The sequence below is a fragment of the Simochromis diagramma genome, unplaced genomic scaffold (genome assembly GCF_900408965.1).
Source record: "Simochromis diagramma unplaced genomic scaffold, fSimDia1.1 OVJJ01000302.1, whole genome shotgun sequence".
NCBI classification, from domain to species: Eukaryota; Metazoa; Chordata; class Actinopteri; order Cichliformes; family Cichlidae; genus Simochromis; species Simochromis diagramma.
In genome coordinates this window covers 1,232,906-1,260,512 of record NW_024386792.1, presented here as the reverse complement: position 1 = coordinate 1,260,512, position 27,607 = coordinate 1,232,906, and the positions used below count along the sequence as shown (strand labels likewise).

The window sequence follows — 27,607 nt, the reverse complement described above, 5'->3', positions numbered from 1 at the left end:
GGCCCCCTGGCGGTCCCTGAATTACACTTTGGGAGTTGATATTGGAGCTGAAGTAGGCTGTACAGTAGCAAACAGCTTCTAGGGAGCACTAGACTTAAATGCTCTCCTGCTAATATTTTAATATCTACATGGGGCCTCCAAATAATTTTTTTGAGGATGTTTTGTTTGATGTTTACACTTCATTAGACAGGAAACAAGAGTCCCTGGGTGGTGGCTGTGAGGGGCTACATGCTCATTAAATACTAAAAAAATACATTTGGATGGATTAAAAATAGACATTATGTTAATCTTAGGTCTTATTAGCGGCGGGGAGTTTTAACTGTGGCGTGCTGGTGGAAAACCCATGTTGCTGTTGCTTAAATGAGAAGGATTTAGGCTCTGTGTAGTAGTCATTCATTGACATCTCAGCAGAAGAGTATTTGTCAGAATGTCCAGACTGAAAGCAAAGCAGATTTGAGTGGACTCATGAGAGCATGTGAACTCAGCTTGAGCGAGAAAAGCAAACTTCTCTCTGTGAATGAGCAGATATAAGATGTAAGAAAAGGGAGAGCGACTTGAAAAATCTGTCAACAGAAAGGAGGCACTCCAAATGCATGTGCAGTACAAACTGCAAGAAATATATACCAGCACTTAAACGTGTCCATAACCTGGGAGTTAAGAATCTGCATTTCTCAGTTTTTCTGTGTTTGTGCATTGTAACTGTTTGATCCAGAGAAAAAAGCTGCACTATGAACAGTTTTTGGTGGACATCGACCACTGTCTCCGGGGATTTCTGCTTCAGCAGGAAATCTACACCGCAGCTACATTAAAATCCCAAACCACTCAGAAACCCTATGTTTTAACATACAGACCAACCCGACGTGCACCTCTGTAGAAATGTAACAACACGTGGTGTTGATGCAGCCCACAACTCGTGATTGGCTTGTTCAGTATCCCTGTGCATTTCCAGCTACTTTTTTTTGCCACAGCATTTGAATTCACCAGTGAGAGAAAGATCATCGCCTCAATATTGTCATACTACACTGATCATACGGTTACATTGTAACCTTGGTTCTCTGAGAAAGAACAATAAATAATGTAGTATATGTTTGCTCCCAAACTCCTCTTAGCCTGAACTACCTGGGGTACCAAGACTTGTAAATTCTATATGATGATGGATTCAAATATTTACTTCAAATAAACAGAACCGTTTCTTTTTCTGCATATTAATATGTAGAAACTGTATGATTGAGGCCAGTTCATGAAGATACGCAGGTTTTACATCAAACTTAATCTTTGTGCATAAAACACGTACCTTTTAATGGTCAATAGAAGGTTTAAGTTTTAATAATTTGCAAGTTTTGATTTCTTATCTAGCACATCATCATCACTATTCTACACCATTAACTGATGGTGAAAGATGGTTACAACAGAAAGTGGTGACTCTTTCTGGACATTTGCACCCTAAGTCTAAAGAACTGTAATCGCCGTAAAAGGCTTTAAGCAGTTGCTGTGAATGAAGCATTTCCTTTTCCAGTCATTTCTGTCTTAATTTATGTATTTACATTTGAAAGCTATTATTACTGATGTGAGGATTATAGTGTCTGACCTGTCTAGGCCTTTCCTCTTTTAGTGACCATGTAAATGTGTAAATGTTAATTTGCACTGCTCAAAATTATATATGTTATATTAAATGGTATACAACATTAAATATGTTTTCTTTAAAATTCCCAGCTCTATCTGTTGCAGATTTCATACAGACCTTTCAAAAACAAGTGTGCTTTTGCCAGTAAGGAATCATAATCATAGCATCAGTGTAAGGACTAACAAATGTCAGCAATGGAGATGGCAGAAACTATCAGAATGGATGAAGAAGTGGAAAAACTCCAGGGACAGATTTGTAAAGACGGGGATCCAGGAGGGAAAAAATCCTAATTAGTTCCTATTGGCTGGCACCACATATAAAACGCCGGAACATGGTAATTAACACATAATGCACCAGCACAAGCATAAATGTCGGCAATGACGTTACACATTTACGTAGGTTACACAGTACGCTTTACTAAGATTCACCACAAAACTCTAAATCAGGCCTTAGACATCAGCCTCTGCTTTTAGTCATTTTCTTCTGGGCCTGTATTTACGCCTCAGCTGTACTTATGCTAAGGCTGATTGTAGATGTGATATATTATTTAACTCCTGAATGCATATCTGAGTGTGTCATCATCATCAGAGAACTGAAGTGGCAGCATGTGCATAGAGCCAAAGTGACACACTAGATGTTTCCACTGAAGATGATCATGCCAAGTGCTTTAAGTCATCAGTGTACTTGAGCTGGACCAACTAAATTAATTAATGATGATTCAACTTATTTATTGCAGATGAGTCCAAGTTAATTTAATTGAGCTGATCCAACTCATGCAAATTACGTTAATCTTGATGCTAATAGAAAGCCATTTATTAATGTGGAAATCCTTTCCATGATTATTTCAAGTTATTTTTTGGAGTGTTTAACAAAGTCTAGAGTCTGGTTAACATAAAACTTGTCATACGCATATTTTATTCTTCCAGTTTAATGGATTTATAACAAAATTGTCGTAGTTGTCCTCTTGACGCTTGTCCTTAGGGTCACGGATGTCTGGAGCCTATCCCGTCTGTCACAGGGCCAGAGGCAGGGTTCCCTGGACAGGTCAGCGGCCTATCACAGGGCCAACACAGAGAGACAGTCAAACATTTACAGTAATTTAGAATCAACGATTAATCTACTCACACTAACTGCATGTCTTTGGAATGGACTCACGCAAATACAGGAAGAACATGCAAACTCTGAATGAGACTTGTAGCAGAAAGTACTTTGAGTGCTCAGTTTGAGTAGAATAGCACTATATAAGAACGACACTCATATTCAGACTTTAGGTCAGGGAAGGTGATGTAAAAGCAACATCCTTACAGAACTCTGAAGACTTCTCAGTGATCAGGAGAAGAGATCGATACGTGATCGCACAATCCAGATTCAAATTCAGTTTTTCGAAGGCGTTGATTACTTCTGACAGCTGGAACAGAACAGTTGAGGAGAACCCGCGAAGACAGTTTTTCACAGATGGAACTTCTCTGAGCTGATCACCTTTCTGCTTCCAAATAGGGAGAATGACTCCTTGTCACCAGTCGGCTGGTAACTTCTCTTAAACCCAGATGCTGTTGATTATTTTTTTCTATTTTCCTACTCTATTATTCTATTTTTTCTTGAAGAGCGCTCTGGTGTCAAGATGTCAGTTTTGATGACGACAGCTCTGTAAACGGAGGCGTGCCTGAAGCTAGCGATGAGCTGAACTTTTGATTTTCATTTTCATTTGCTTTAGAATTTTTTCATAAAGTGAATGAATGAGGAGAATCATAACAAATGCAGACGCTTTCACAGATTTCCATCAGAGTCATCCAGACACAAGTGGAGGAAATGTGTCGAAGGAGGGCTCATCGCACCAGTTCCTCCGTCTGAAAATCAAAGGTATCTAGTGGCTTCGTGTTTTCTCTTTAATTTGTAACCTGCTTCATGTCGTAAGTTGAAGTGAAAATCGTTATCTGTTGAGGGTGGGGGGAAGTGGGGGCACTTGACATGAAGTAACCGTATCAAATGATACATCATTCGGGGTTGCGCGGGTCTACACTAAAATGCTGAGATATTTTGCTCAGGACTTAACTACAGAAGCAGATGATTTACCTCTGGGACTACAAACTAAGATTAGGTTTTCACTCAGCGCAGGAAAACACTGCGCGGTACACAATCTTCACTCACAGCAGTCAGACTCTGCAGAGCTATTGTAACTCTTAAACCTACATCATACATCAAAGATTTAGTGCATCTCAACAACACGGTTTAAGATATCTAGCACACGCACGTTGAACCGCGCAAACACTCACGCCGACCTCTGCAGCTAATATCCTACTCTCCCAGAGGAGCAGACTGATGAGCATTGTTTGAAGCCGCTGCGTGAGTGCTTGGGCGTGCGCGCGCTGGTTGTAATCCGCTGTTATTGGGTCTCCCTGGCTGTGTGTTCCCGCTCCCACTCCCATTCGTTTTCCCTCTCCTGCAGCTCATCTCATCTCTCTCACACTTACTGTCTTGTGTAACTCATGCAAGACTTTCTGCTCCACAGAATCATTTCATGCATTTTTTACTCCAGCCTTGTCATCGTGGTGTGTTCAAATGCTGGTTTACATTAGTACGGAAATGCACACACACACACACACACACACACACACACACACACACACACACACACACACACACACACACACACACACACACACACACACAGAAATACATTCCCTCTGTTATCAGTTGAGGATGGGTATCTAGGCCAAACATTATTATCAGTGTGTGGTAGGCGCCCCTTGGGTGTGTTTCCATGGTGACCATCACATAACATTATATATAGGGACATGCTTTATTTCATGCCATTGTCACAGTTACGCACACACACTCAAAAACACACACACACACACACTGTGGGAATTCGATTACAGATCAATGATCCTGATCAATCGTTGAAATAGTCATGACAACCCCCCGAGGGAACATCCTCACACAAAGAACACACAGACACACACACACACACACACACGTACTGTAAATGCACATTTGTGAACAGTGTGAGACTAAATGCTCCCACTCCTTTACCTGATCTGTGTATGAAGAGGGTAACACACACACACACACACACACACACACACACACACACACACACACACACACACACACACACACACACACACACACACACACACAGCACGGTCAGCTGTCTCAGTGTCAGCTTGTTAAAGTTCAGAGCAGGAAGACAAAGGAAGCAACGGTAATTAACTGGTTTTTATGCCTCTGAGTCTTTTCCTTCACATCTGTTTAAACCATCTGAGGCAATTCTGACAGACAACACACTCGTCACAAAAACCAAGAGCTGTTTGTAAACTCATTAATTAATTAACGTCAACATGAAACAGGTAGAGAGCAAATTCGAATGCGAGAAATATAAAGATTGCAGGAGGAATATAAGGTCGCACCGTGGGAGAAACTGAGTGACATCTTGAGGAAGTTATGAAATATTTCTAGCACGTTAAGTCTAAAAGGGTATAATAGAAAATTATAGTTCACTGTAAAAAGCTTTTTTTATTTGGTTATGATAAAATTACATAATAATACCAGAGGGGGGGAAAGCCTAGAAAGTGCATATTGAGTATATAGAGTGCTACAGCAGCTATATGCAGCACTCCCAGAAACAGGAGGAACATTTTTGATTTTAGATGTCATTATAAATCCAGCCCTCTGACGGCTGTTACATCATTTTGCATTGATGAATTACACAGTGATAAATCGAGCAGTACTTATAGAGCTTTTCTGGTCTAACTAAGACTTGAGCACGCTTCTTTAAAGCGACACACACATTAATGCTGCTCTTTATTTTATGCCTTAAAAACTTTCTAGCTGTCACACACACACACGCTGATGCCTCAGGAGCGATAGCTTGCCCAAAGACACTGTGGCACATGACCGTTTCTTAACATGTGATTACACTGTAAAAAATATCAAGATCAGTTAAACTGTTCCAGCGGTTAAAAGAGCCATCGTGAGCAATTTTTACTAAACAAAAACAAACAAAAAACTCTGTAAGGAAACAAAACACATTTTTAGTGAAGGTGACACAGCCTGCATAATAAAAATAAGATACAAATAAGCATATTAATATTACTAAGAGGTAATTCTCGTTTTTAACCAAGTACGGCCACTTTGCAGGAGGCTACTTATGATTGTTTGGTGTTGTAACTTTTCATAACTTATTTTCCCATCCGGGGGAACAGGAAGGGAACAGGAAACAGGAAGCTGAGACGATATATGATCTGTATCAGAAGCTGTGACCGCGCTGCAGGACTACAGATGATACTGCTCCGTGTCACATCAACAAACATCCACAGGAAATGTAGTGACCCATGCATGTCTCTGGACAGTAGGAGGAGAGAGGCTCCACGCAGGCACAGACACATGCAGAAAAGCCCAACCCACCACACCGTCTGCATTTAAGATCTTATAAAACAATTCTAATACAATTTGTTTACTTTTTTCCTGTTTTCAGCTACTAGTGGTAACTAGTTATTTTCAAATTTGGTATATAAGTTTAACATTTTTATAATTGGAGAATCAAAGTATCACTAACACCACTGATAAATAAAAATTAAAGTATAAAAAACAATTATAAAAATGATGTTTATTTTATCTTCATGTATTTTGTGTTTGTTTGTTTGTTTGTTTGTTTTTGCCAAAGCCAAATTGGGGCAAGTGGACAAATGAGAAATATGTTTGAGTTATAGGCACCTTCAAGCAATTAAATATCAAAATCACAGTATGGATAAAGTTCGGCTTTGAAGAAAGGGAGAGAATCAATGCTGTGAACGTAGTGAGACGAGATGGTTAAAGTGAGCCTAAAGCCTGGACTTGAAGACCTACAAGCACTGCAGTAGTCTTGTTAAAGAGGCCTTCCAGTTGCTGCTTTATTAGGTGCATCTGTTGAAAACGAACGTGGCTCACCAAAGCAGTCACTGAATGCACTGACCTGATGTTGAAAATGCTCAACTGTTGCTTAAACCATCATGAAGAAGTGCTGATTAATTTTGCTCTGAAGGCTGAAAATTGCGCTTTTTGAATTGCACAACATTGCGTTTAAGTCTTTGTAATCTTTATTCAGCCCTCGCTGACATCATTCCTAATAATATATCTGTTTGTCGTCTTTCTCACATTCGTCCCCAACATACAGCACGTTTCAATTGCACTGCTGTAACGTAAACCATCACCTCGCTCGCACGCATGCAGCTTAATGAAGGCGTTTTATTTGGAGTCACACATCAAAGTTTTGGTTGTCTGTGTCTCCATAATAACAACTTGAGCCCCGATGTTTTGCTGCGTTACAGCTGGATTTATCCCATCAGGCGGGAACATTACTGACTCATCCTTTTTATTAGTTCAGGGAAACATATCTATCAGAAAATACATTCCCCCTCCCTCTCTCTGTCTCTCCCTCTCTCTGTCTCTCTCTTGCCTTTTTTCCTGCGCTCTGTTGGTAAGCATAAATGCACACTCGTCCACACAAATGCACGGGCGATCATGCACACATAAGCAGCATCTTTCCCTTAGACGTTATATTTATGACAGGAGATAAGACGAGACTTAAGGCTGTAAGCCCGGCACTGGAGAAGCATCTTTTCCGACAATCAGCTGAAGTGAAGTTGCTTAGCAACCTTTGGCCTTGATGACAGGAAATGATGTCACGCTTACGAGACAAAACATAAGCAGACACACACATACACACACATGCAGAGGCAGATAACAGGTGCACACATGTGGAGTTACCCTGCAGTGATGGCAGAGGAGAGGAATAATGAGTTGTGATGATAATCTGGGCACAAGTTAAAACAATATATTAATCTTCTCTAATGCTCTCGCTGAGCTCTGAGTCCATTAAGGATGACCTTATATATACATTTATGTACGTACACACACATACACACACAGAGACACACAGATAATCCGCAGACTAACTGAGAACGTCCTTTTACGCGCTGCTGTTTGAGGGAAAATACATCTGCTGCTCTCTTGTTTCTCTGTGTTCCTTCCACCTGTCTGTGAACCCATCTCCAGCCTCCAGCCTGTTCTCTGTGATCCTGCGGTCACGCCATCACTCAGCACGGGCGCACGCATCACAGCGAAACCTGCTGTGTGCCGTGTTCTCCTGGAGGGAGGGAAGGGTGGGAACATGCGGGGTTGTATTTTTTTTAACCTAAGGCAGCATGTGAGAAGATTTTTCATTGTTAATTTGTTTCCCTCCCAATTTTGTAAAAGTTACAGGACTTAGAGCACCACACAGTGTTCACCGCGTCTTACTGCAGCTTTCTTTCTGGGACGTTTCACTTTAATTATTCATGTTTGCAAAAAAAAAGAAAAGAAAAGGGATGAGCTGCCAAAGCCAAAGACTCACTGCTGAATCCAGAAGACTGCTTTCGAGGATACAAACCACCATCTAATATTCATTCAAATATACAGCAGTACTCCACAAAGTGTTTGTACTGCATGTGCGTCCCATGCAAAACAAAAGCAAGGATAAAGTTCAGATTTAACTTTGGGATTTGGCTTGAATTTCAAACGTTAAAGTGGTCATGTGTGAGTGAATATACTCGTATAAGCTCAAAGTCACTTTTGAAGTTTCATCTTAATTGTTGGAAATATACAGTTTTTAAATGGTGCAGGTTCAATTCGTCATGCTCTGTTAACTGTTGGCATTGAAGAGAAACATAATTCATGCACACATTAAGGTAGTGCATGATCTGCATAAAAATGTCAGTCCAAGAAATTCACTTTACACGAGGAATCCAAACATAAATGTTTTAAACAGTCCACACTTCATTAGGTACACCCATTTAATTGCTCAGCAATCAATACCATCGTTCCCTCGAAGCTGGACAGGAAACTGCAGGATCTAGGACTGAGCAGCTCCCTCTGCAGCTGGATCCTTAGCTTCCTGTCTGACAGACGCCAAGTGGTCAGACTGGGCAGCATCACCTGATCCCCCGTCACACTGAACACTGGTGCTCCACAGGGGTGTGTACTGAGCCCTCTCCTGTACTCACTCTACACCTACGACTGCACGGCCACTAACAACTCCAACATCATTGTAAAGTTTGCGGACGACACTACAGTGGTGGGTCTTATCACCAACAGTGATGAGACAGCCTACAGGGAGGAGGTCAGCGCCCTGACCCACCCTCAACGTCGCAAAGACAAAGGAGTTGATAGTGGACTTCCGGAGGTGCAGAGAAGTACACACCCCCATCACCATCAACGGCGCTGCTGTGGAGAGAGTGAGCAGCTTCCGCTTCCTTGGTGTACATCTGGCTGAGGATCTTACGTGGTCAGTACACACAAACAAAACAGTGAAGAAGGCGCAGCAGCGCCTCTTCTTTCTCAGGAGACTGAAAAGATTCGGCATGAACCCCCGCATCCTCAGGGCCTTCTATCACTGTGCCGTTGAGAGCATCCTCACTGGATTCATCACCACCTGGTATGGCAACAGCACCGCCTACAACTGCAAAGCTCTCCAGAGAGTAGTGCGGTGCTCTGAACGGATAATTGGAGGTGAGCTTCCCTCCCTCCAAGACATCTACAGGAAGCGGTGCCTGAGGAAAGCGGGGAGGATCATCAAGGACTCCAGTCACCCCAGCCATAAACTGTTCAGACTACTTCCATCAGGAAGGAGGTTCTGCAGCATCCGGTCCCGTACCAGCAGACTGAGAGACAGCTTCTTCCACCAGGCCATCAGACTGCTGAACACGTCATAGACACCTCAGCTTCACTACTGGAACTTCAACATTATGCACTCCATACTGTACAGTAATGCCACTTGTTTTGCACAATATCCAACTACCAACCTCTGTATATTTTATATATTTATTTTATTTTTACTCTATTTAATTTGTAAAATATGTATACACACACACACACACACACACATACACACACGTAGACATACATATTTAGTATACACATTCAGTAATATGCATACACTCTTATATTGTACATATATTTATTCATATAATTCTCAGATTTAGCCATTCTTATATTTGCTTGTTCTTATGTTATTGTACTTTGCACACCTCTGTTGCTTGTGAAGCTCGCACACAAGAATTTCACTCACATGTACTGTACCAGTGTACCTGCACATGTGATGTGACAATAAAAGTGATTTGATTTAATTTACACAGCTGATCTTTTCTTGACATGTTTCCCCACTAAAGTCTTCACCAGCTCACACACCAGTTTGAAAGCTGCAGGAAATTACTATTTTGAAACACAGCTACAATTTTTGTCATTTTAGCTGTTTATGAAAATGCCCCGTTTACAATTAAATGATAAAAATGAGCTCCAAGTCTAAACTGACTTTTATTTTGAAAGACTGAAAGAGAAGCACTGGCCCCACTGTCAAAGAGTGACATTTTTATACATCGTCTCCCATTTTTAGGACTCAGAAGTATTTCAACAAATTCATTTAATCAGGAATGAAATGATCATTTTTAATGCTTAGTAGAGAAACATTTGCAGGCAGTGACTAGAGTCTAGAACCCATGGACACCGTTAAACAATGGGTTTACTCCTTTACGATTTTTTGGCTGGGCCTTTACTGCAGCTTCACTTATGTACAGTGTACACTTGTTAGGTACACTCTGGCAGTCTTTGGTCCCTTCAGTACCAAAAAAAGTACCGTCATTTAAAAACCACCATCCACATGAGTATTGTTGGTGACCATGTTTATCCCTTTAAGACCACGGTGTACAGATGTTCCTGCTTCCAGCAGGATAACACATCGTGTCACACAAGCTCAGACCTTTTCAAAGAGGTAGCGCTCTGTAGGTAGAGTGTTCCCCCCATGTTGGAAGGTCGTGGATTCAAATTCACCAAACAACTACCCTGAGGTACCCTTGAGCAAAGTACCGTCTCTAAACACTGCTCCCTGGGCAGTGGATTGGTACCCACTGCTTCACTGAGTGAATGGGTTAAATCAGGGGCGATTCTAGGATCAGAGCTTTGGGGGTGCTGAGCACCCAGAGAGCTGCCCATCCAGGCAAGGTAAACTTTACTCATCACGGTGAGACGTCTACCCCGTCTCTGTCAGTCCCTGCATCCCTAAATGCCTCCAGTTGTCCCGAGTTCCCTCTGACTGTCTCCTTGGTGCATTTAAACCCCTGGTCCTCCCCGTCCTCATCGTCTGTTGTCTTCATCTCCATTATCAGTCATCATAATTTTACCCTCTCTGTGCAAGTCTGCAAATTTCTTTATTAAATCATAAGATTCTTAAATTCATCAAGTCTCTCTGTGCCTGGGTCCTCGTCACTGTTTTCTACATTTTAACACAACTTAATCCCCACTTTTTTGAAAAGTCTGTAACAAAACCATCAAATCTGATAAAGGTTATTTAAATGCTGCCAAAGAAGAATGGATTGGAATTTTAAAAAAAATACATATCCTAACCTTAATTACTGGGGAAAATGATGAATGATGCTCATAGTGAGTAAAAAGTAAACTGAGTGCATTTTTTGGACAGAGATTCACTTTTAAAGTGTATGTATAATATAATACAGACACATAAAAAATACACTCCAAAAATAGAAGAGTCCTTGAAATATACAAAATATTATTAAAAAATTAGAAAACAGAGACACCTTGGCCTATGGTACAATGTATACAATGTATGAAAAGATATTTACTGCAGATACTACTATGGCTCTGCAGATTTTTTCTTTTCTTTTAACCTATGTCGCCTCACCTTGAGGTTGGTAAATCTATCACATTTTGGTGGTCAAGTCTCTCAAGCATGTCATTCTCAACTGACATCACAGCCAGGTGCTGGAGTCTGCTTTGACCCATGGTCCTTCTCAGCCAGGTATGGAGCTGACTCAAGACACTAAAAGACCTCTCACAGCTACAGCTGCTAACTGGGTTTGTTAGGGCAACCTGAATAGCAGTTTTCAGTGTGGGGAAGATCTGATTATGCAGAAGATTGTACAATGTTAACATATCTGTAATGGCACCAGCCTCACTCTTGAGCTTCGAAAAGTTTTTGGCAACTGTGACTTCCTCTGACTGAAGCTCAATATGGTAATGCAGTGCCAGGGCTGACAACCCAGTTTGTTTTGCAGATTCTGTATAGCAGCTTTAATATAGGGAGAACACAACTTCCAGATTGTATGAGTAAAATTAGTTGTTTTTTTTTTCATCGTTGGAAAACAAGTTTTCAACACTGCAGGTTACCTGGTGTAATGTGTTTCAGCTAAAAAAGAAACATGGTGTGACTCACACAGTAACTGAAAGTTAAATGCAGCTAATATGTCCTGTTTTAAGCCAGGCACTTACACCTCTGCTCTGCTGCGTCTCAGCCACCATCGTTCTGGCATCAAGAGCGCTAGAGCCAGAGCAGGGGAGAAGCGAGCTGGAACAAACCATTTTGGGAGGGGGGGGGAATCTATACTTTTGTTGTTAAAATGTTCCATCTCAATTAAGTACTGTATGCTTTTTATATTTTTAGTATAGTCACACAAACAGCAAATATTTTCCAAAAAGTAAGAAATCTTTGGGGGTGCTTTGATTCAGCACCCCCAAAAATGGGCTAAAATCACCCCTGGGTTAAATGCAGAGGACTAAGCAATTCATAAAGTACACATTATTATCTTAAACATGTTCACTGTACTCAAATCACACATCCACAGTCACCAGATCTCAGTCCAATAGAGCACCTTTGGGATCTGGTGCAACAGGAGATTTACATCATGGATATCCAGCTGACAAATTTGCAGCATCTGATTGATGCTGTGCCATGAATAATTAAGGTAGCTGTGAAAGAAAAAGCAGAACCAACCCAACATTAATGGGGTGTGCCTAATCAAATGGCCTCTGTTTTTCTCCAGAACGGAAGGCTCAAATGCATAACCTTCTTCCTGTGAGCCAACAGTGCTAACCACTGCACCACCCTGCAGAAATCCTAGAAATTATCTCTATGGACTTTTAAATTAGTGCGTACTTTTTAAACTCAATGTTGCACTTAAAAGGTGCATATAACCCTCATTTGTGAAGTTGTGTGTAGCGCAAGATGACTAAAAAAAAAAAAAAAAAGAGGTGGCGCATCATTGTAGAAAGCCCACTCACCACAACAAGGGTGGGTCATGGGGTGGGTATCTTAGGCCCGTGAGTGGGAACGTGGGACAAGGCATACTTGGCAAACAAGACAAACTCAGATGGGACAAAGCACAGATAGAAAATAATGCTAACACAATATATCCATTTTTAATTTTTTTTTATTTTGTATTATTTTAAGAATAGACAACAGCAATAAAACAAAAAGTACAACTTAAAATTCGATTACATCATTAACATTGTATATGAACACTGTTAATTTCTAATATTGAGAATATAGAATCTCCAGTCATACAATTTATTAACTGTATAGACATAAGCCATGTTTTAATAGATTATTTAGAAGCCTTCTAATTAAATTACTCAGTTTGCATTGTCAAAGAAAACATAAATCAAGATAATGAGATAGAAACTACATGAACTGATGTTGCTGGTAGTATGTGAATGCCAGAGCAGGGTATTCTTTAAAGATGCTAAGTAAACAAAGTCACTAAGTCGTTGGTGGGAAGAGTGCTGCAGCACCACTTAAAAAAAACAACAACAGAAAATCCCACAATCTTAAACCTTTAGTCTAATCAAAATACCAGAGAAAGTGATATGATTTTATCAAAAAAAACATAAACAACACAGGCTGTTGGATATAAAAAGCTAACGCAGCAAAGTGTGACCCATGTGCCCTCTTGGGACACAAACTTCAATACAAAAGCAGTAAATTTAGTTCAGTGTAATGAGTAATATCAAAAACTAACCACCTAGTATCCATTCATCATCTTCTTCCACTAATCCGGGGATCTCCCTCTCCCTAGCCAAGAGATATAATCTTTCTTGGGTCACTCCACGGCCCCGGCGGGACGTGCCCAGAACACCTAACCCCGGAGCCGCCCAAAGGCATCTTTATCAGATGTCTGAACCACCTGAAGTAGCTCCTTTCGATGTGGAGGAGTAGCAGCTCTACTCTGAGCCCCTGCCTAAGGGAGAGGCCAGCCACCCTTTGGACAAAGCTAATTTCTGCCACTTGTATCTGTGATCTTGTTTTTAGTCACTACCCAAAGCTCGTGACCATAGGTGAGGGTAGGGACGTAGATCAACCCGGAAATCAAGAGCTTCACTTTTTCACTCAGCTTTCTCTTCACCATGATGGACTGGTACAGCATCCGCATCACTCAACCTGCAGCCTGCATTAGCTTAGGAAACAGTCTTAACTTTGCGAAATGGAAAAAAACTGCAACTATCCATCAGGGCCCTGTTGATGGTCAGTACAGTTTACTGAACAAGTTTCAAACAATCACAATTTTGGAGTTGGCGCCTTCTCCTCCTGCGAGTGGGCCTACTCAGCTGTCAATCATAACATTGCTACCCAATTAAAAACATGACTTTTTCAACCCAAATCAGCTATAAGAACTATGAATAACGACAGAAAGCATTCTTGGGAAAATTTATCTGAGGAGCACTGCCTTTATTTTGACTCTAGTCCCATCCACTAACATGGAGAGGGCAGTACTTATGAAACTATACTGCAGCCAGACAGCAGGTAGCCACAGAGACGCTTTGGCTTCATTTTTCTGGAGCTGTCAGGTCATCCATGTTTTCTACAGTCATTAGAAGCACATAAAGCAACTGAGATTTCAAACACCAAGAAACAAACAAAAAGACAACTTGGGGATTTTAATGAGGTCAAAACATTTTAATAAAAAAAAAAAAAAATCTTTTGTAAGAAGTCTTGTCCTCCAATTTGTTCAACTTCCATCACATTTCACTTTCGCAACAGCACACACACATTCGCTCACTGACAATGTGCTAGCTACTAAACCTTTGGAACAGAAACATGCTGACTGATCTGTCAGTATTATAAACATCTTATACAATCCAGTGTAACATGAATGCATAAAAGTCTGCTTCAACTTCAAGGACCACATTAGTAATTTCTCATTTTAGCCCATTAATCACAAATTTCCAGAGTTTCATAATTTACCAGGTAGCAATCAGATTTATGTCACGTTCAATAAGACAAATCAACCGGCATAACATTAACCTTACTTGGTTTGCCTGTTCAGAAAAATTTTGTTGCCTTTCTTGCAAATTATTCATCACAAAAAAAAAGGAGAAAAAAAATATACCGGCATGAACTGAACCAACAATTGCCAAAAAGGAAGAAAAACAATGATAATAGCGTATACGATTTCATGGTTAATGAGCTAAAATGTGCTGGCAGCGTTCTTCAGAAAGACAGCCCTCAAAGCAGTGAAGAGTTTCACATTTAAGTCCTGAACAGCACACAGGGATGTGAGCAAAACAAACTGAGGAGAATTTATTACATAAAGCAAGAGTTAATCTATATTTACAAATGAATCAGAGGCAGATAATCTGCAGTTCCTCCTCTGCCAAAAAGAAATCACATCCCTGAGCACAGTTTGTGTTATTCATAGCATAGCAGTTCACGTCAGAGTCCTGCAGCTCTAGTTTGACCACAACAGCACAGCGTCGCTGCCCAGTTGTTCCCCGGCCTAGAGTCTGCAAAGACGTTCACATTGAATATTGAAGAGACCTCAGCTGCAGTCTTTCTGTATTACAGGAACAAGGGTACCGTGGAGAGCTGCAGAGACAGGAAGCATCAGAACAGCTGACATTTATCAGTTTCCTTGTAGCAGGATGCCAGCGTTAGCCGTTATCTTTACGTCCTAATCTCCTTGCAGCTTTGAGTTATGCCTCTGTTAATGCAGAGCCTTTCTCTCTGCCCTCTTCATCCTCCTCCCCATCTTTGTCTTTGTTCTTTTTGCGTTTCTTTTTCTTGTGCTTGTGCTTCTTGTGTTCTGCCTCTTTGTCCTGGCTGCTGCGTTTCTTGTGCTTTTTGTGCCTTTTAACTTTCTTGTGTTTCTTCTTCTTCTTGTCTGTCGTGGTGGTGGCTGAGCCGCTGTGGTTACTTGGGGTGGGGCTGTGGGAGCGCTGGCTGAGGGACGGACTGGCGCTGCCGCTTCGCCCTCTCTCAGGCTCAGAACCTTCGCCTTCGCTGTAGTCGGGCACGAAAGCTGCCTCGTCGGTCTCGCGGCCGAGGTCGGAACACAAACGCTGTCTCCTGGGCTCGGGGGCCCGACTTTCGTCTCGCCCTCCTCCACCTCTGACTTCTGCTGCTCTCTCCTCCTTCCCTGGAGCTACTCGCCCTTCCTCTCTTCCTCCACCTCGCCGCTCCTCTTCTCTTGCAGAAGCTCTTCCTTCTTCTCTCACTCCTCTCCCCTCTTCCCTCACGATTTTTATTTTGGTTGATTTTTCCAAGTTTGTCTGGCCCGTCCTACCACCCTTACCCTCTTCCCTTGTGGCTCTTCCCTTCTTCTCCTCCTTCACTGCTCCTTTCCTCTCTTCTCTTGTAGCATCACGGGTTTCAGTCCTAATAGGCTTAGGTGCTTCCTGCTGCAGCTCTCTACCTCGAGGCCTCTGCAGCACTGGGGAGGGCTCCTTGGTTACACTAAGCTCATTTTCCTGGCCTTCTTCGTCATCTTCCCTCTCCCACTTGGAGCGGGGAGGAGGCTGAATGAGCGGTTCCTCCCTGGCCAGGCTGAGCACCGGGCTCAAGCTCTGGCTGCGTGCACGGGTTTTTACGGGGCTCGGTGGAGGCTGTTCTGCAGGTTTCGAAGGCAAACTCTTTTGGTCTTTCTCCGAGTCCTGCTTTGTTTCATGAGACGACCTTTTGTAAGGAAAAACAAGTTTTTAGAAAAGCTTAAACATTTCAACACGAGCAGATACGACACCACAGTTTAGACAATAGTACAATTTTCTTTGGGAAACACTTTTCTATCAAACTTGAGCTGCAACAACAGTTTATACTTGCTTCACCTTAACAAATGTATTTTTATGTCCACAAAATTAAAAAAATTTAATAACTATCAATAATTAGACCCTAATCCTAAGATACTTTGTGTCTAATGTATTTTTACAAAGAACAAAAATTACACAACTACACAACTCATTTAATTCAATGTTAGTTTCACTGTGCCACTGAACTCATTATTTTGCTTTGGCAACACTAAAATAATGAGTTTTCCTAGCCCTCCCAAATAAACAGCTTTAGACTGATTACGTTTTTCAAACTCCTCTTCTGTTGCTAATGAACCGCTGACAGAAACAGATAGAAACAATTTAAATTCTCGTGCCATCTAATGGAAACAACTTAAAGCAAGATCCAAATATCAGACGCATAAAATGAAGAGTGGAACATAAAGTAAATAAACTACATAACATTTTGAAGTGAAAATTAAAGGCTGTATAAGGAGAAAAAAAAAAAGAAAAGGCACTCACTTAGTGGAGCTTGTAATGTGGCCTGTCAGAGCCTTTCGGCTGATCCTGGGTTTGCTCTTTACAGCAGCCTCCTGACCGTCTTTGACCGCTTCCACGGAGGTGGGAGGAAAGAGGAAAGGTTCAATGAATGTGTAATTAGATAGCAAGACACAAAATCAAAGTTATCATTTCCTGCCATACACTCGACTCGTGCTTCAAATTACCTTCTCTGCGAGCAGCAGCTGGTTTCTCTCCAGAGGGAACGCTCCTCTCTGTTCTGTCCTTGGACGCACTCCTGGGTAATTAGAGAATATAATTACAACTATTAACAACTGTGTTTACAGACAGAACAAATGTATCATCCCGTCTTTCAGTCATGGATAAGGAGAAGCAGAAAAGCAAATGTAGTCACCTGTCAGGTTTAGCGGCTCTTTCTGAGCCCTCACCCTTCTCCTTAGAGGATGCTCTTGGTTTCTCCTGATGGTCTGCCTGTCTCCTCGTGATGGCAGACTTCTCTCCGATCGTCATTTTATCCAGGCTGACAGATCTGCCTCCCCCGCTTGCGCCGCCTGAGTTTTTTCGTTCTGCCTTCGACGCCCTCTCACCCTCCGTGTCTCTCTCTGATGCAACCGCCACCTTTTGGGAGCCTGACCCCGAGATTCTGTCCTTGTCTCGGTCTCTGTCAGACCCCTGACCCCTGACCTCTGTCTCTGTCCGAACCAGACCTCTCTCGCTCTCTGTCCGAACCAGACCTCTCTCGCTCTCTGTCCGAACCAGACCTCTCTCGCTCTCTGTCCACTCCAGAGCTTCTGTCCTGCTCTCTGTCTGAGATGTGCTGCCCCTCTCCGCCACTGCCAGGTCTCTCTCTGGAGACTCCCCTCTCTGCAGATGCAGAGCGCTCTTTTCTTCTAGCTACTTCTGCTGCACTACTGTGCCGGTCTGCTTCAGAAATGCTTGTGCCAGCTGATCGCTCTGAGATTGAGGCGTTCTTTTCGTGACCAGATGAAGTTTCTTCCGAGGCTGCTGCCTCAGTGCTGCCTCTTCTCCCCATATCTCTGTTCAACTTGATTATTCTTACTGGCTTAACCTGCAGATGCAAAAACAAAATGTTCAAACAGAGTTAAATTAGGGGAAATCAGTAGGAAAAATACGTTTAACAAAAGTTTCTGAGGACCTACCTGAAGGTCCATTAGAGGTCTGATGGCTGCTCGATCCGTTTCACCCCGGCCAAGCTCGCGGCTCCCTGGATGCGGAAGGATACCAGGCCTGTCAGAGGAAGGTGGGAGTCTGTGGAGTGGGGGCTGATGAGGCAAATGCGAGTGGGACATGATATCCACTCCACCTCCTAGGCCATCTATTCTCCTCAGCTTTCCGGGAGGAGGGCCAAGTAAAGAGCGACCCTCCTCTCCCATCCTCCTCCGGTTGTCCACTGGGGATGAAGGTCGGGGGAGGAGTGGGAGACCGTGTTGATGGGGGTGAGGAAGGAGACCACCGCCCTGTGGAAGATTTTTTCTTCCCCGCATGTCATGGCTGGATCGGGGGCTGTCATGAAGCGGGGGATGAGGCAGAGGTTGGTTATGGGAGGACTGTGGAGGGGTCTTCACAAGTGAAGGCCTCACAACGGAGCTCTTACCCTTTTCTTTTTTAGAGGTAGTCGAGTTGTGGGTGTCTTCTGGTTTGGCTTTAACACTCTTTAAAGGTTTAACAGCTGAGGAGGAAGAGGAAGATGATGAGGGGTCTTTCTTTTTTGCCAAAACTCCTTCTCCGGTCTTTTTCTTCATTTTGTCCGGCTTTACCTTGACCGCCTCCGTCTTTGCTTTAGGCTTTACTTTCTGAACTTTGTCCTTCTTCGTTTTTTCAGATGGAGTTTTTGATGCAGACTTGGTTGAAGATTTAACAGATGAAGCAGTGCTCTTAGAGGGCGGGGCTTTAGATGATGCAGTGTTAACAGCAGGCCTTGAAGAGATGGGAGGTGTTTTTGTGTGTGACGGTACATCGTCCATGGGTTCGTCTCTGACCGGAGTGGCATCGCCTCTGTCCACCGGCTGTTGCGACGCCTCTGGTTCTTCTCCAGCTTTCTTCTTTTTTATCTTCTTTGTTTTCAGGACTTTAGTGCTGGACTTGGTCCCAGACGAGGAAGAGGATGGGGGATGGTGAGGTGGACCAGCTCTCTCCTCTCTCCCTCTTCTCCCTCTCCCCTGGGGTGAGTAATCTCTGGATAAAGGGGACAATCTGTCCCTCTCTCTGTCTCTGCTGCCATGACCTCTGTGATGCAGTGAAGGGTGTTGGCTATCGTATTCTTTGTAGTATTTGTTGTACCAGTCTACATACTCCTTTTCCCACTGGCGCCTTTCCCTTTCAAAGCGCTCGGGGCCTGCGGGACTCGGACCCTTCAGTTCATATGGTGGTAGCTCGCGTGGAGGTAGCTTTCGTCCGCCAGGGCTGCGGCTCCGGTATGCCCCAGGGGAGCGAGATCGTGACCTAGACCTGTAAGGCCCTTCTGGCCCCTCCCAGCCTCCTCCCCGGTAGGAGGGAGGAGATCGTGGTGAGCCAGAGCGACGGTACCCATAAGACCTCGAACGAGATCGGGACCTTGACCGTGAGCGTCCATAACTGCGTCCGTTACGTCTGGAATAAGGCGAGCGAGGATAGGACCTGCCATGGGATCGTGAACGAGAGCGGGATCGGCTCGGTGAATAAGAGTAAGACCTGGATCTCGATCTGGATCTAGATCTGGACCGGGACCGAGAGCGCGAGTAAGGAGAGCGGCTAAATGGAGATCGACTGTATGACCTGGACCTGGAAGAAGAGAGTCGGGCAGGAAAAAGGAGGAATGAACAGAGTGAATGAAGGGTTGAAAGAAGGATTACGCAAAAATGCAACAAATGCCTTTAAAAGCTTTGTGCATAAACAAGTTTCGTTATGTAATAAATACCTGGAGTAAGAGCGCTTTCTTCTCTTTGGTGCATTTCGATATTTCATAAGCTCTTTGTGGAAGTCTTTAGTGAACTCATCCAGCTTGGAGGTAACCCTATGTAAACAAAATTAAACACTCAGAAACATTCCAGGTCGTCTCTTGTGGTGAAACTCCAAAATAAAATAACTGTTCACAATTGCAATCCTGAGTTATGTCTGGTACTACATGGTGCCACCAGTCTGTCGTTAGACCCCTAAAACAAAAAGAACCCACTCACTTGTCCTGTCTGTGATGCCTTGGCCTGTAGAAGTCTTCCTTACAGAGAGGTGGCTGTGGGAGGGTGGGTGGAAGAGGGACTAGAGGGGGCTGGGTACCAGGGGGAACCCAGGGGGGGTTGAGAACTGTTGGTCCAGGGGGATAAACAGGCTGGGGCTGGTAACTCATAGCAGGAGGAGGAATAAGGCCAGGACCAGTGCTGTATGGAGGAGGGTAGGCCTGAGGTGGAGGTGGATACAGGGCTGGAGATGGGTACACCTGAGGACTAGGTACAGGAGGTGGAGCTGTCTGCAGGCGACTGGAGGGGTGCTCTCCTCTACTTCGGTACCTGTAAAGATGTACACAAAAGACTTTACAGAACTGATGTTACATCACAAACACTTCACAGTTCATAGTGCATAAGCAAGATTTACCAGTGTCTGCCACCTCCGCCTGCTGCTGCTGGTGGTGCTGCTACTGCTCCTACTCTGTGAGAGTGGTTTGTCCGTGAATGGTGACCTAAAAGAGCAGAGAGCAGGCAGGCTGTTAGTTGCCAAATGTCTTCCCTTTAAGCTCATCAGATCTGGTAAAATGAATAAATTGATCTTCTGACCTGACTGATGAGATGGTCTTGTAGGTGGCAGTTGGCCAATCACTGGTAAAGTGTAGCTCTGTGGGAGAAATTGTGGGGTTTTTTTAAAAAAGAGAGAGAGAAAGAGAAAAAGGTTAACATGATGAAAAACCTATGTTTTGGTGCTCTAACTAACATAACCTCGCAAACAAGTCACTATTCAGGAAGGACCCACCTGTGAGCCACTTTCTGAGGGTCCTGATGAATCAGTTGTCCCTTTAGGTTCTGGACGCGTCTCCCTGAAACACAAATAGAGACAGTGTCTGGCAAGAAAGGCTTCTTTGAACTGAATTTTTCATGGAATAGCTCAGTGTAAACTTACCCTGGTGGGGGTGGTTCACCCTGGTTGGTGGAGTTGGTCGCGTGCATAGGAGAACGGCGATCAACAGCCGGTGGAGGGACTGGCGAAGCTTCTTTTTCCTCGACAATAGAAGCAGCAGCAGGGGAAGGAGAAGCAGGGGGTGGAGTAGACGCAGCAGGTGGTGCAGGAGAAGGAACAGAAGGAGCAGGTGCAGTAGGTGCAGTAGGTGGGGCCTGTGTTTGAGGGGCCGTGGTGGTTGGTACACTTGTAGGAGGTGGTTGAGTGATATTGGCCAGCAGCGGGTCCTGCTGTCTCGAGTGCAGAGGCCTGACCAGCTGTGGCCGCGGTGGAGGTGGAGCTGTGTGTTGGGCCTGCTTGCGCCCGTGTTTGGTGTATCCTGTCTCATTCTTAAAGTTGTTTACAGCCTACATAAGAAGGCAAACACATAATCCAGCACTTACAAAAACAGTCAAATTAAGCTAATACCACATCAGACTGCAAACGTTTGAAAGCACTACCTGTCGAAGAAACTTGTTGGCAATGAGATTATCAGGTGACACATCTGACTGTTTGCACGTGAAGCAGATGTGCTCCTCTGAGTCCAACAGGGCAGTCCTAATACCTGAAAACAGACGGATCTTATTTAGACAAAAGCTCACGCGCACACACACACAAAAAAAAAATCACTTATAATCTTTTTTTATCATCTACATTTTGATAACTCACAGTCATCGCAGTAGCTGTTTCCACAGCAAGGTATGACCACGGCATCTGTCATCAGGTCATTGCAGATCGGACACAGGAGCTCGTCAGGGATTGGATCGTTTTCATCCTCAGATGACGACTGTTCATGTGGAACAAATGGAGGGCGCTCCTTCTTTCCCTGTGCGTATGCTTCCCTGTTAACAAAACAAATGCACCAGCAATATGGATAATTACCAACTAAGACATAACTTAATGTGCTATAAAGTGTATATGAAACGGCATGTGTAGGCGTATGTCAGTGATTGGCACGTACGCATCTATAGCAGGTATGGCGTATTCTCCTGTGCTGGTTAACATGGCTCCCTTGGCACCTGGCTCTGCTTTCACCATGAAGCTCTGTGGTATCCCTTTACTTATTCGTACTGGCTTGGGACCCTCCACACTTTTATCCTGAACCTCAAAATGTAAAAAGGCAAAAAAAGAAAACCCAAAACAACAAAAATTAACATTAACCAAAACATGACGGTTACTTTTTTAGACGTTACACAACAATGTTGTAAAATATAGCAACACAGACAAAGATCAAACAATACTGTTAATTACCATTAGCATGGGGCACTGCCGAATGTAGTGACCGGCCTTTCCACAACGAAAGCAGGTGTAGTGAGCAGGTGGAGGTCCGACTGCCTTCTTGGAGTAACTGGAGGCACAAGTTACAGAGTTAAACACACACTCAGCTAGACAATGAATTGAAATACACATTACATGCTTCATTTTGAATTTAATTAGATGCTCAAGTGTGGCGATTGTATACTAACTGTATTGGATCATATTCGTGATTCGACTGAGTCATCATGGCTTTAATCTTGTCCTCCTCGGATGCATTTGCGTCAACCAGGTTAGCAGTCTAAAACGTTGATTTAGAAGAGAGATAAGAATCAGAACAATGTCAACCCCTCAAGTACAAAAAACAAACAAAAAAAACAAAAAAAACCCAAAACATCTTTTTAGCTTTTCTGGCGTTACAGCAAGCATACACAGAAACAGTACCTTCGCAAGTTGGGCGAACGACAATGAAGGAGAAGAGTCCGTCTGCAGGAGAATCAGAGCACATATATTAAAAGGTATTAAGATAATAGATTTTAGACACACTGGAAGACAAGAGCCCCGACAGTTCCCCACCACATCTGTGACCAATCCCTTAGAGCCTCCGTTTGTTTCTTCAAACAAAATTAGCACCTCTGTTTAGCCTCCAAAGTGCCTGACATAATGGAAGGTAATGCAAGAGTAGCAATTAACAAAAGAAATAAAAAAAAAAAAAAAAATCAACATGTGGATTACAAGTGGTGCGTGCCGTTTTAAGTCCAACTCCTCTAAATAGTCAGCAAATCTAGAAGGAAAAAAAACTAATACTCTGAAAGCCTCTTCTAAGCTTGTGTCTTTTCAGAGCTTTTTACATGGATGAGATCTTTGGGGGGAATAGAGTAAAATACAAATACCCAAAAAACACACAGCGATGTGATGCAAACTCCATACTGAATGTATTATCTACTGCCTATGCAAAGCAACAAAAGTATTACAGCGCCAAAAAAATAAAAATGAGATTGTGCGCTTTAGTCGCATGTTTAAGAACTCATGACGAGACAGAAAATTGTAAAAACATCTACTTTTGCTGTTCTTTAGCATATGCAAGTCTTCCGAGCCTTTAACTATGGTAATGTCCAAGAGCTTCTGCTTAAACACATCACGCCTCCTTAAGTATTTGGGGCTTATCAGCAAATACTACCAACACATCCCTCTAAATCCTATATCCAAAGCTTCTTCTGCAGAGGGCAATTTTCTCAAAGGAATACTTGACATTTAATTTAAGTATGCAGTTTCCCCTCACTAGGGCACAGCGATTTAAGTTTTTGCACCAGCTTGTCAAACGAAGTTGTCACAAATATTCAAAACTCATCAAAAAGTTCAAGAATGCTTTCTGTAAACTAATGAGCTAGCAAGGAGCAGAGCCAACCTATTAAAAAAAAAAAAAAAAAAAAAAATGCAGACACAGGAAGCTGTCAAGTATGTAGAGCTGATAAGACACAAGTGTAGAGATCTTTCTTTTTAGGGGGTGGGTGAAATAAAAAATGCCTGGTGGAAGGAAAATGAAGTAACCGCTGTTGTCACTTATTCTCTTAACCTGTTCCCTTTAACAGCCCTACAACACCACCAACGTCACGACAGAAAGCGGAGGAGGGATGGTTCTGTCAAGAGTGGACAAAGGGTCACATTTTACACCCACATAAAAAATTTGATCTCTCTCTTCTTCTTTTTTTTTTTTAAGTAATAAAGGCTAAATGTTAGTAAACAAAAACAGCCAGCAGGGTGGGATATCCATCATGATAAGCAGGCTCAGAGGAAACACTGGGTATTGCAGAAAGCTGTGGAGGGAACACACAGGGATCTGGTGCAAGCGGTTCTGACACTGAACCACTCAACAACTTTATTGACAGGGTCTGCAGCTTACAGCTTACAGGACACACTACACCAGCATACTTTGCACTGCAGCAACCATGGAAGGATATTTACTGATACTGTGTCTTAGCACTTTGTGGTCTAGCTTCATAATGATCCCCCCCAAAAAACCACAGTTTTGTAAAAAACAAACAAAAACAAAAAAACAAAAACACACTTTGAACTGGTTTCCTTGCACAAGAGGCACTGAGGAATCTGGCTAGATTCAGTGTATCTCAGCACAGCAATGTAAATGCGAGCCTTCAAAGTTTAAGGGTTATGTGCAGTCCATATTCAGTGCAGAACAGAACATCTTCATGATTAAATTGTACAGGACAAAATAAATGACAGAAGTTTTGACTTAACAAAATATCTGAGAATGTGTATGTTTAGCAGGTTAAGCTCATAAAATAAGAGTCAGTGGCAAATCTATTCCACTCATTATGTAAGATAAGTTTATGTAAATTAATCACACTTTCCTTCTTTGGGTTTATAAACCACAGAAAATATTTTCACAGAAAATAAATGACAATGTATTATGAATACAAAAATACCATACTTCCTTTTACAAACCCCTTCAAAACATTTGCCTGGCATAAATCAGGCTACATAACCATTTCATTATGAAGTACAGTCATTAACAGTTTAAATTGCTTGCCATGTTAATTATCAACAGTTTCAGTTCAGAGCATTACAAAAACATGGTGGCTAGTCTGTTGTTTCTCTTAGCGGCCTCATCTCATTCACACAGTGTACTTTTAATTTGTTCATTTCAAAATAAAAAAGGCAGACAACCCGGGTTTTTAGAGAGAAACAACAAACTACTTTAACCTTAGTGACTCCAGGAAACCCTCAAAAAAAGACATCAAATAACACACAGAGGTCGAGAGCTCAACACAAATGTAGCCAACACACAGTGAACAGAAGATACAACTTGATCATTGTTGACAGGATGTTCTTGAGAAAGGTGACTAAAGCCAGAAAGAAGGGGGCGAGAGAGAGACAGAGGGGTGAGGAAGGAGAGTGTGTTGTTTTTGGGTTTTGTTTTACATACGGGTCTAGGAGGTCCCACCACAGCTGTGTCAGAACGATCTCTGCGGAAAACGGAAAAAAAAAAAAGTAGTAAGCTACTGGCACAAAAGGAACAAACATAACCTAGAGATTTCTCTATCATTTAAAATCCACTGGTGACTATACTGTAATCATGACTCAGGCTGCAACGTTAGATTTTATGTATACATACACAATGAACGTCCTGCCAGCAGGTTTTACTCCACCAATCGGGGTACGGCGGACGATCACAGACGAGTGTTTTGGGATGTGGGCTTCATCGTCTGTGTATTCTGTGAAACACCACACAGAACAGAAATCCAATGAGTTTACAAAATATTTATGAAATACAGAAAAATCACAGTATTTACAGCTTATGTGATCCCAGGGCTTCAACTAAGGCTGAATAGCTGTGACAGTTAAAATAAGCACTAAATAATGACAAAGCCTTTATAAAAATAGACATTAAAAGCTCATTTTCAAATATTAGATTGGAGGTTCAGTGTACATGAAACTGCTTGGGACAAATAAAATCCTAGAATGCCAAACTGTTTTAAAGAAATTAGAGGCATGTTGTATATCCCAATGGATTTGTACATATTCTAGCCCTGTTTGTGTTTTCCCAGCAAAAGCCCTATACGTAGAGATCATGCGCTGCCTCTTCCCAAAATATCTGATTATGCTTCTCCCATAATGTAAAGAGTCAGCTCATGGCGTACCTTCTCGAGTCTGCGCATTGGTGATCTGCAGGTCGCAGTCTGTGGCCTTGAGCCGTTCCCGGGCCATAATCTGCCTTTTAAGCTCGCTGAGAGTGATATGCAGCCCATCGAAAGTGACTGTATTATAGTCCAGTTTGGAAGAAAACTTATAGTGAACACACGACATTTTTTTGTTTTGTTTGGATTTTTCTTTCTCTCTCTTTTTTTTTTTTAAACAAGTCTAAGCACTTATCAAGTTAAGAACAAAGAAAAGAAAAAAAAACACAGGCCTGGTATAACAAAATGAAAGCGTCAACACTGAACACAGGAGGCTAAATCTGGTGACTTTAATGGGTAAACCTTCTGTATTATTCGCTGAAACACTGGACAGAGAAAGGACTAATATGGGGGAAAGGTTGAGCTCGCAGATGACGACACAGTCATTATTACTGGAAATGAAAAATAATCGAGCAGCGAGGCCAAAGCGCCATCGAGCGGCGCCGTGTGCCTCTTCAGTTCTTTAAAGTCCAAGAAAATACAACAAGGTGCCACCAAATCCAAGAGAGTCCATGCAGCACAGTGTGAATATGTTACATGGGTAAATGAGGTTAAGTCCGTCGTGAATTGTCCTTGCTGGAAAACCCGGTCCGCCGCACTGCAGCTAGCAGCGGGCCTGGGGCTTCCCCAGTCCTCGCGGTAGTGTTTTGCCTTTTCGGTACAGTTTGTAATTTATAGAAACAAAACACCACCGAGCTCCACAAAAAGTCCACAAAACTGCGTGAAATGCTCCACGGCCAGTCCACAGGAGTCACACTACTGTTTAGACCCCTCCGAAAAGGTTACTCTTAAATCGAAATGTTCCGTGTAAATGTTAAGCTAATGTCAAGGCTAACATGCGACACCTCGAGATTAGCTAACGCAACTCAACACAACATGAAAGCAGGCCTAACAAAAGCTAACGGCTAACGCTGCTATTGCTGACAATGGTGTCACGGCTAAACTTTGGGGCAAAAATCCACCGTCTGCAGTCAGGACGAAAAGGTTCCTCTTCACTCCACGGTTATGTCCCACCACAGAAAATAAAGTTTTGAATCCGGATGATTCTTCAGTGTAAATCCATTAAATCCATGTCGCTGATCCCAGACGATCGTCTCCTCGCTGTTTCATCAAAATGGCGCTGGACGGAACCGGATGTCGCCAGTGTCTGCTTCTTCTTTGAGGCAACGAAAAATGGCAGCTTCCGCGTTGCATTTTACTGCCACCCTCAGCTTTTATTGCTCAAAAAAGTTAACTGAGTGAAACCCCACAATATCTGTGCACTAATCATTTCATTTTCGTAATATTGCGCTATATCACAAGAGCCTGTCGTCTCAAGACACTTTATATTTTAAGATAAAGAAAGACACCAAAAATAATATATAAAACCCTAAAACAACAACAATCACACTACCCCCTATGCACAAACACTTGGCGACAGTGGAAAGGAAAAAGTCAATTTAACAGGAAGAAATCTCTTGCCGAATCGGTCACCTGAGTTAGGAGTGAGGGGGGAAGACGGGACAATAAAGATGGCTGGATGCTGGGC

The 27,607-nt window shown here is 42.7% G+C and overlaps 1 protein-coding gene across 2 annotated transcripts; it reads right to left on the bottom strand.

Moving 5' to 3' along the window:
- Positions 1–17,584: 17,584 nt before the first annotated feature.
- Positions 17,585–27,248, bottom strand: LOC120728662 (E3 ubiquitin-protein ligase RBBP6-like). Of its 2 annotated transcripts, none has more exons than XM_040023711.1 (17): positions 26,044–27,248; positions 25,518–25,617; positions 25,329–25,368; positions 22,829–22,870; positions 22,597–22,685; positions 22,382–22,478; positions 22,092–22,228; positions 21,800–21,972; positions 21,592–21,695; positions 21,095–21,498; positions 20,948–21,011; positions 20,755–20,812; positions 20,576–20,660; positions 20,164–20,490; positions 19,905–20,000; positions 18,148–19,768; positions 17,585–18,056 (listed from the first exon to the last, which is right to left on the bottom strand). In XM_040023711.1, exons 1-17 carry the CDS (start codon positions 26,207–26,209, stop codon positions 17,652–17,654), a joined length of 4,008 nt encoding a protein of 1,335 aa, XP_039879645.1. In that variant the 5' UTR covers positions 26,210–27,248; the 3' UTR covers positions 17,585–17,651. The 2 variants fall into 2 exon arrangements, with proteins under 2 accessions (XP_039879645.1, XP_039879644.1); XM_040023710.1 differs by having other exon boundaries at positions 22,092–22,234; positions 26,044–27,247.
- Between the last annotated feature and the right edge of the window lie 359 nt (positions 27,249–27,607).

Excerpts from the sequence above, each read along its gene's own strand:
- LOC120728662 (XM_040023710.1), bottom strand. The coding sequence starts at position 26,209 with ATGTCGTGTGTTCACTATAAGTTTTCTTCCAAACTGGACTATAATACA. Across the intron at positions 22,479-22,596 it reads CACGAATATGATCCAATACA|TTACTCCAAGAAGGCAGTCG; the intron begins GTTAGTATACAA and ends TTGTGCCTCCAG. Across the intron at positions 21,973-22,091 it reads GCCATACCTGCTATAGATGC|GGAAGCATACGCACAGGGAA; the intron begins GTACGTGCCAAT and ends TTTTGTTAACAG.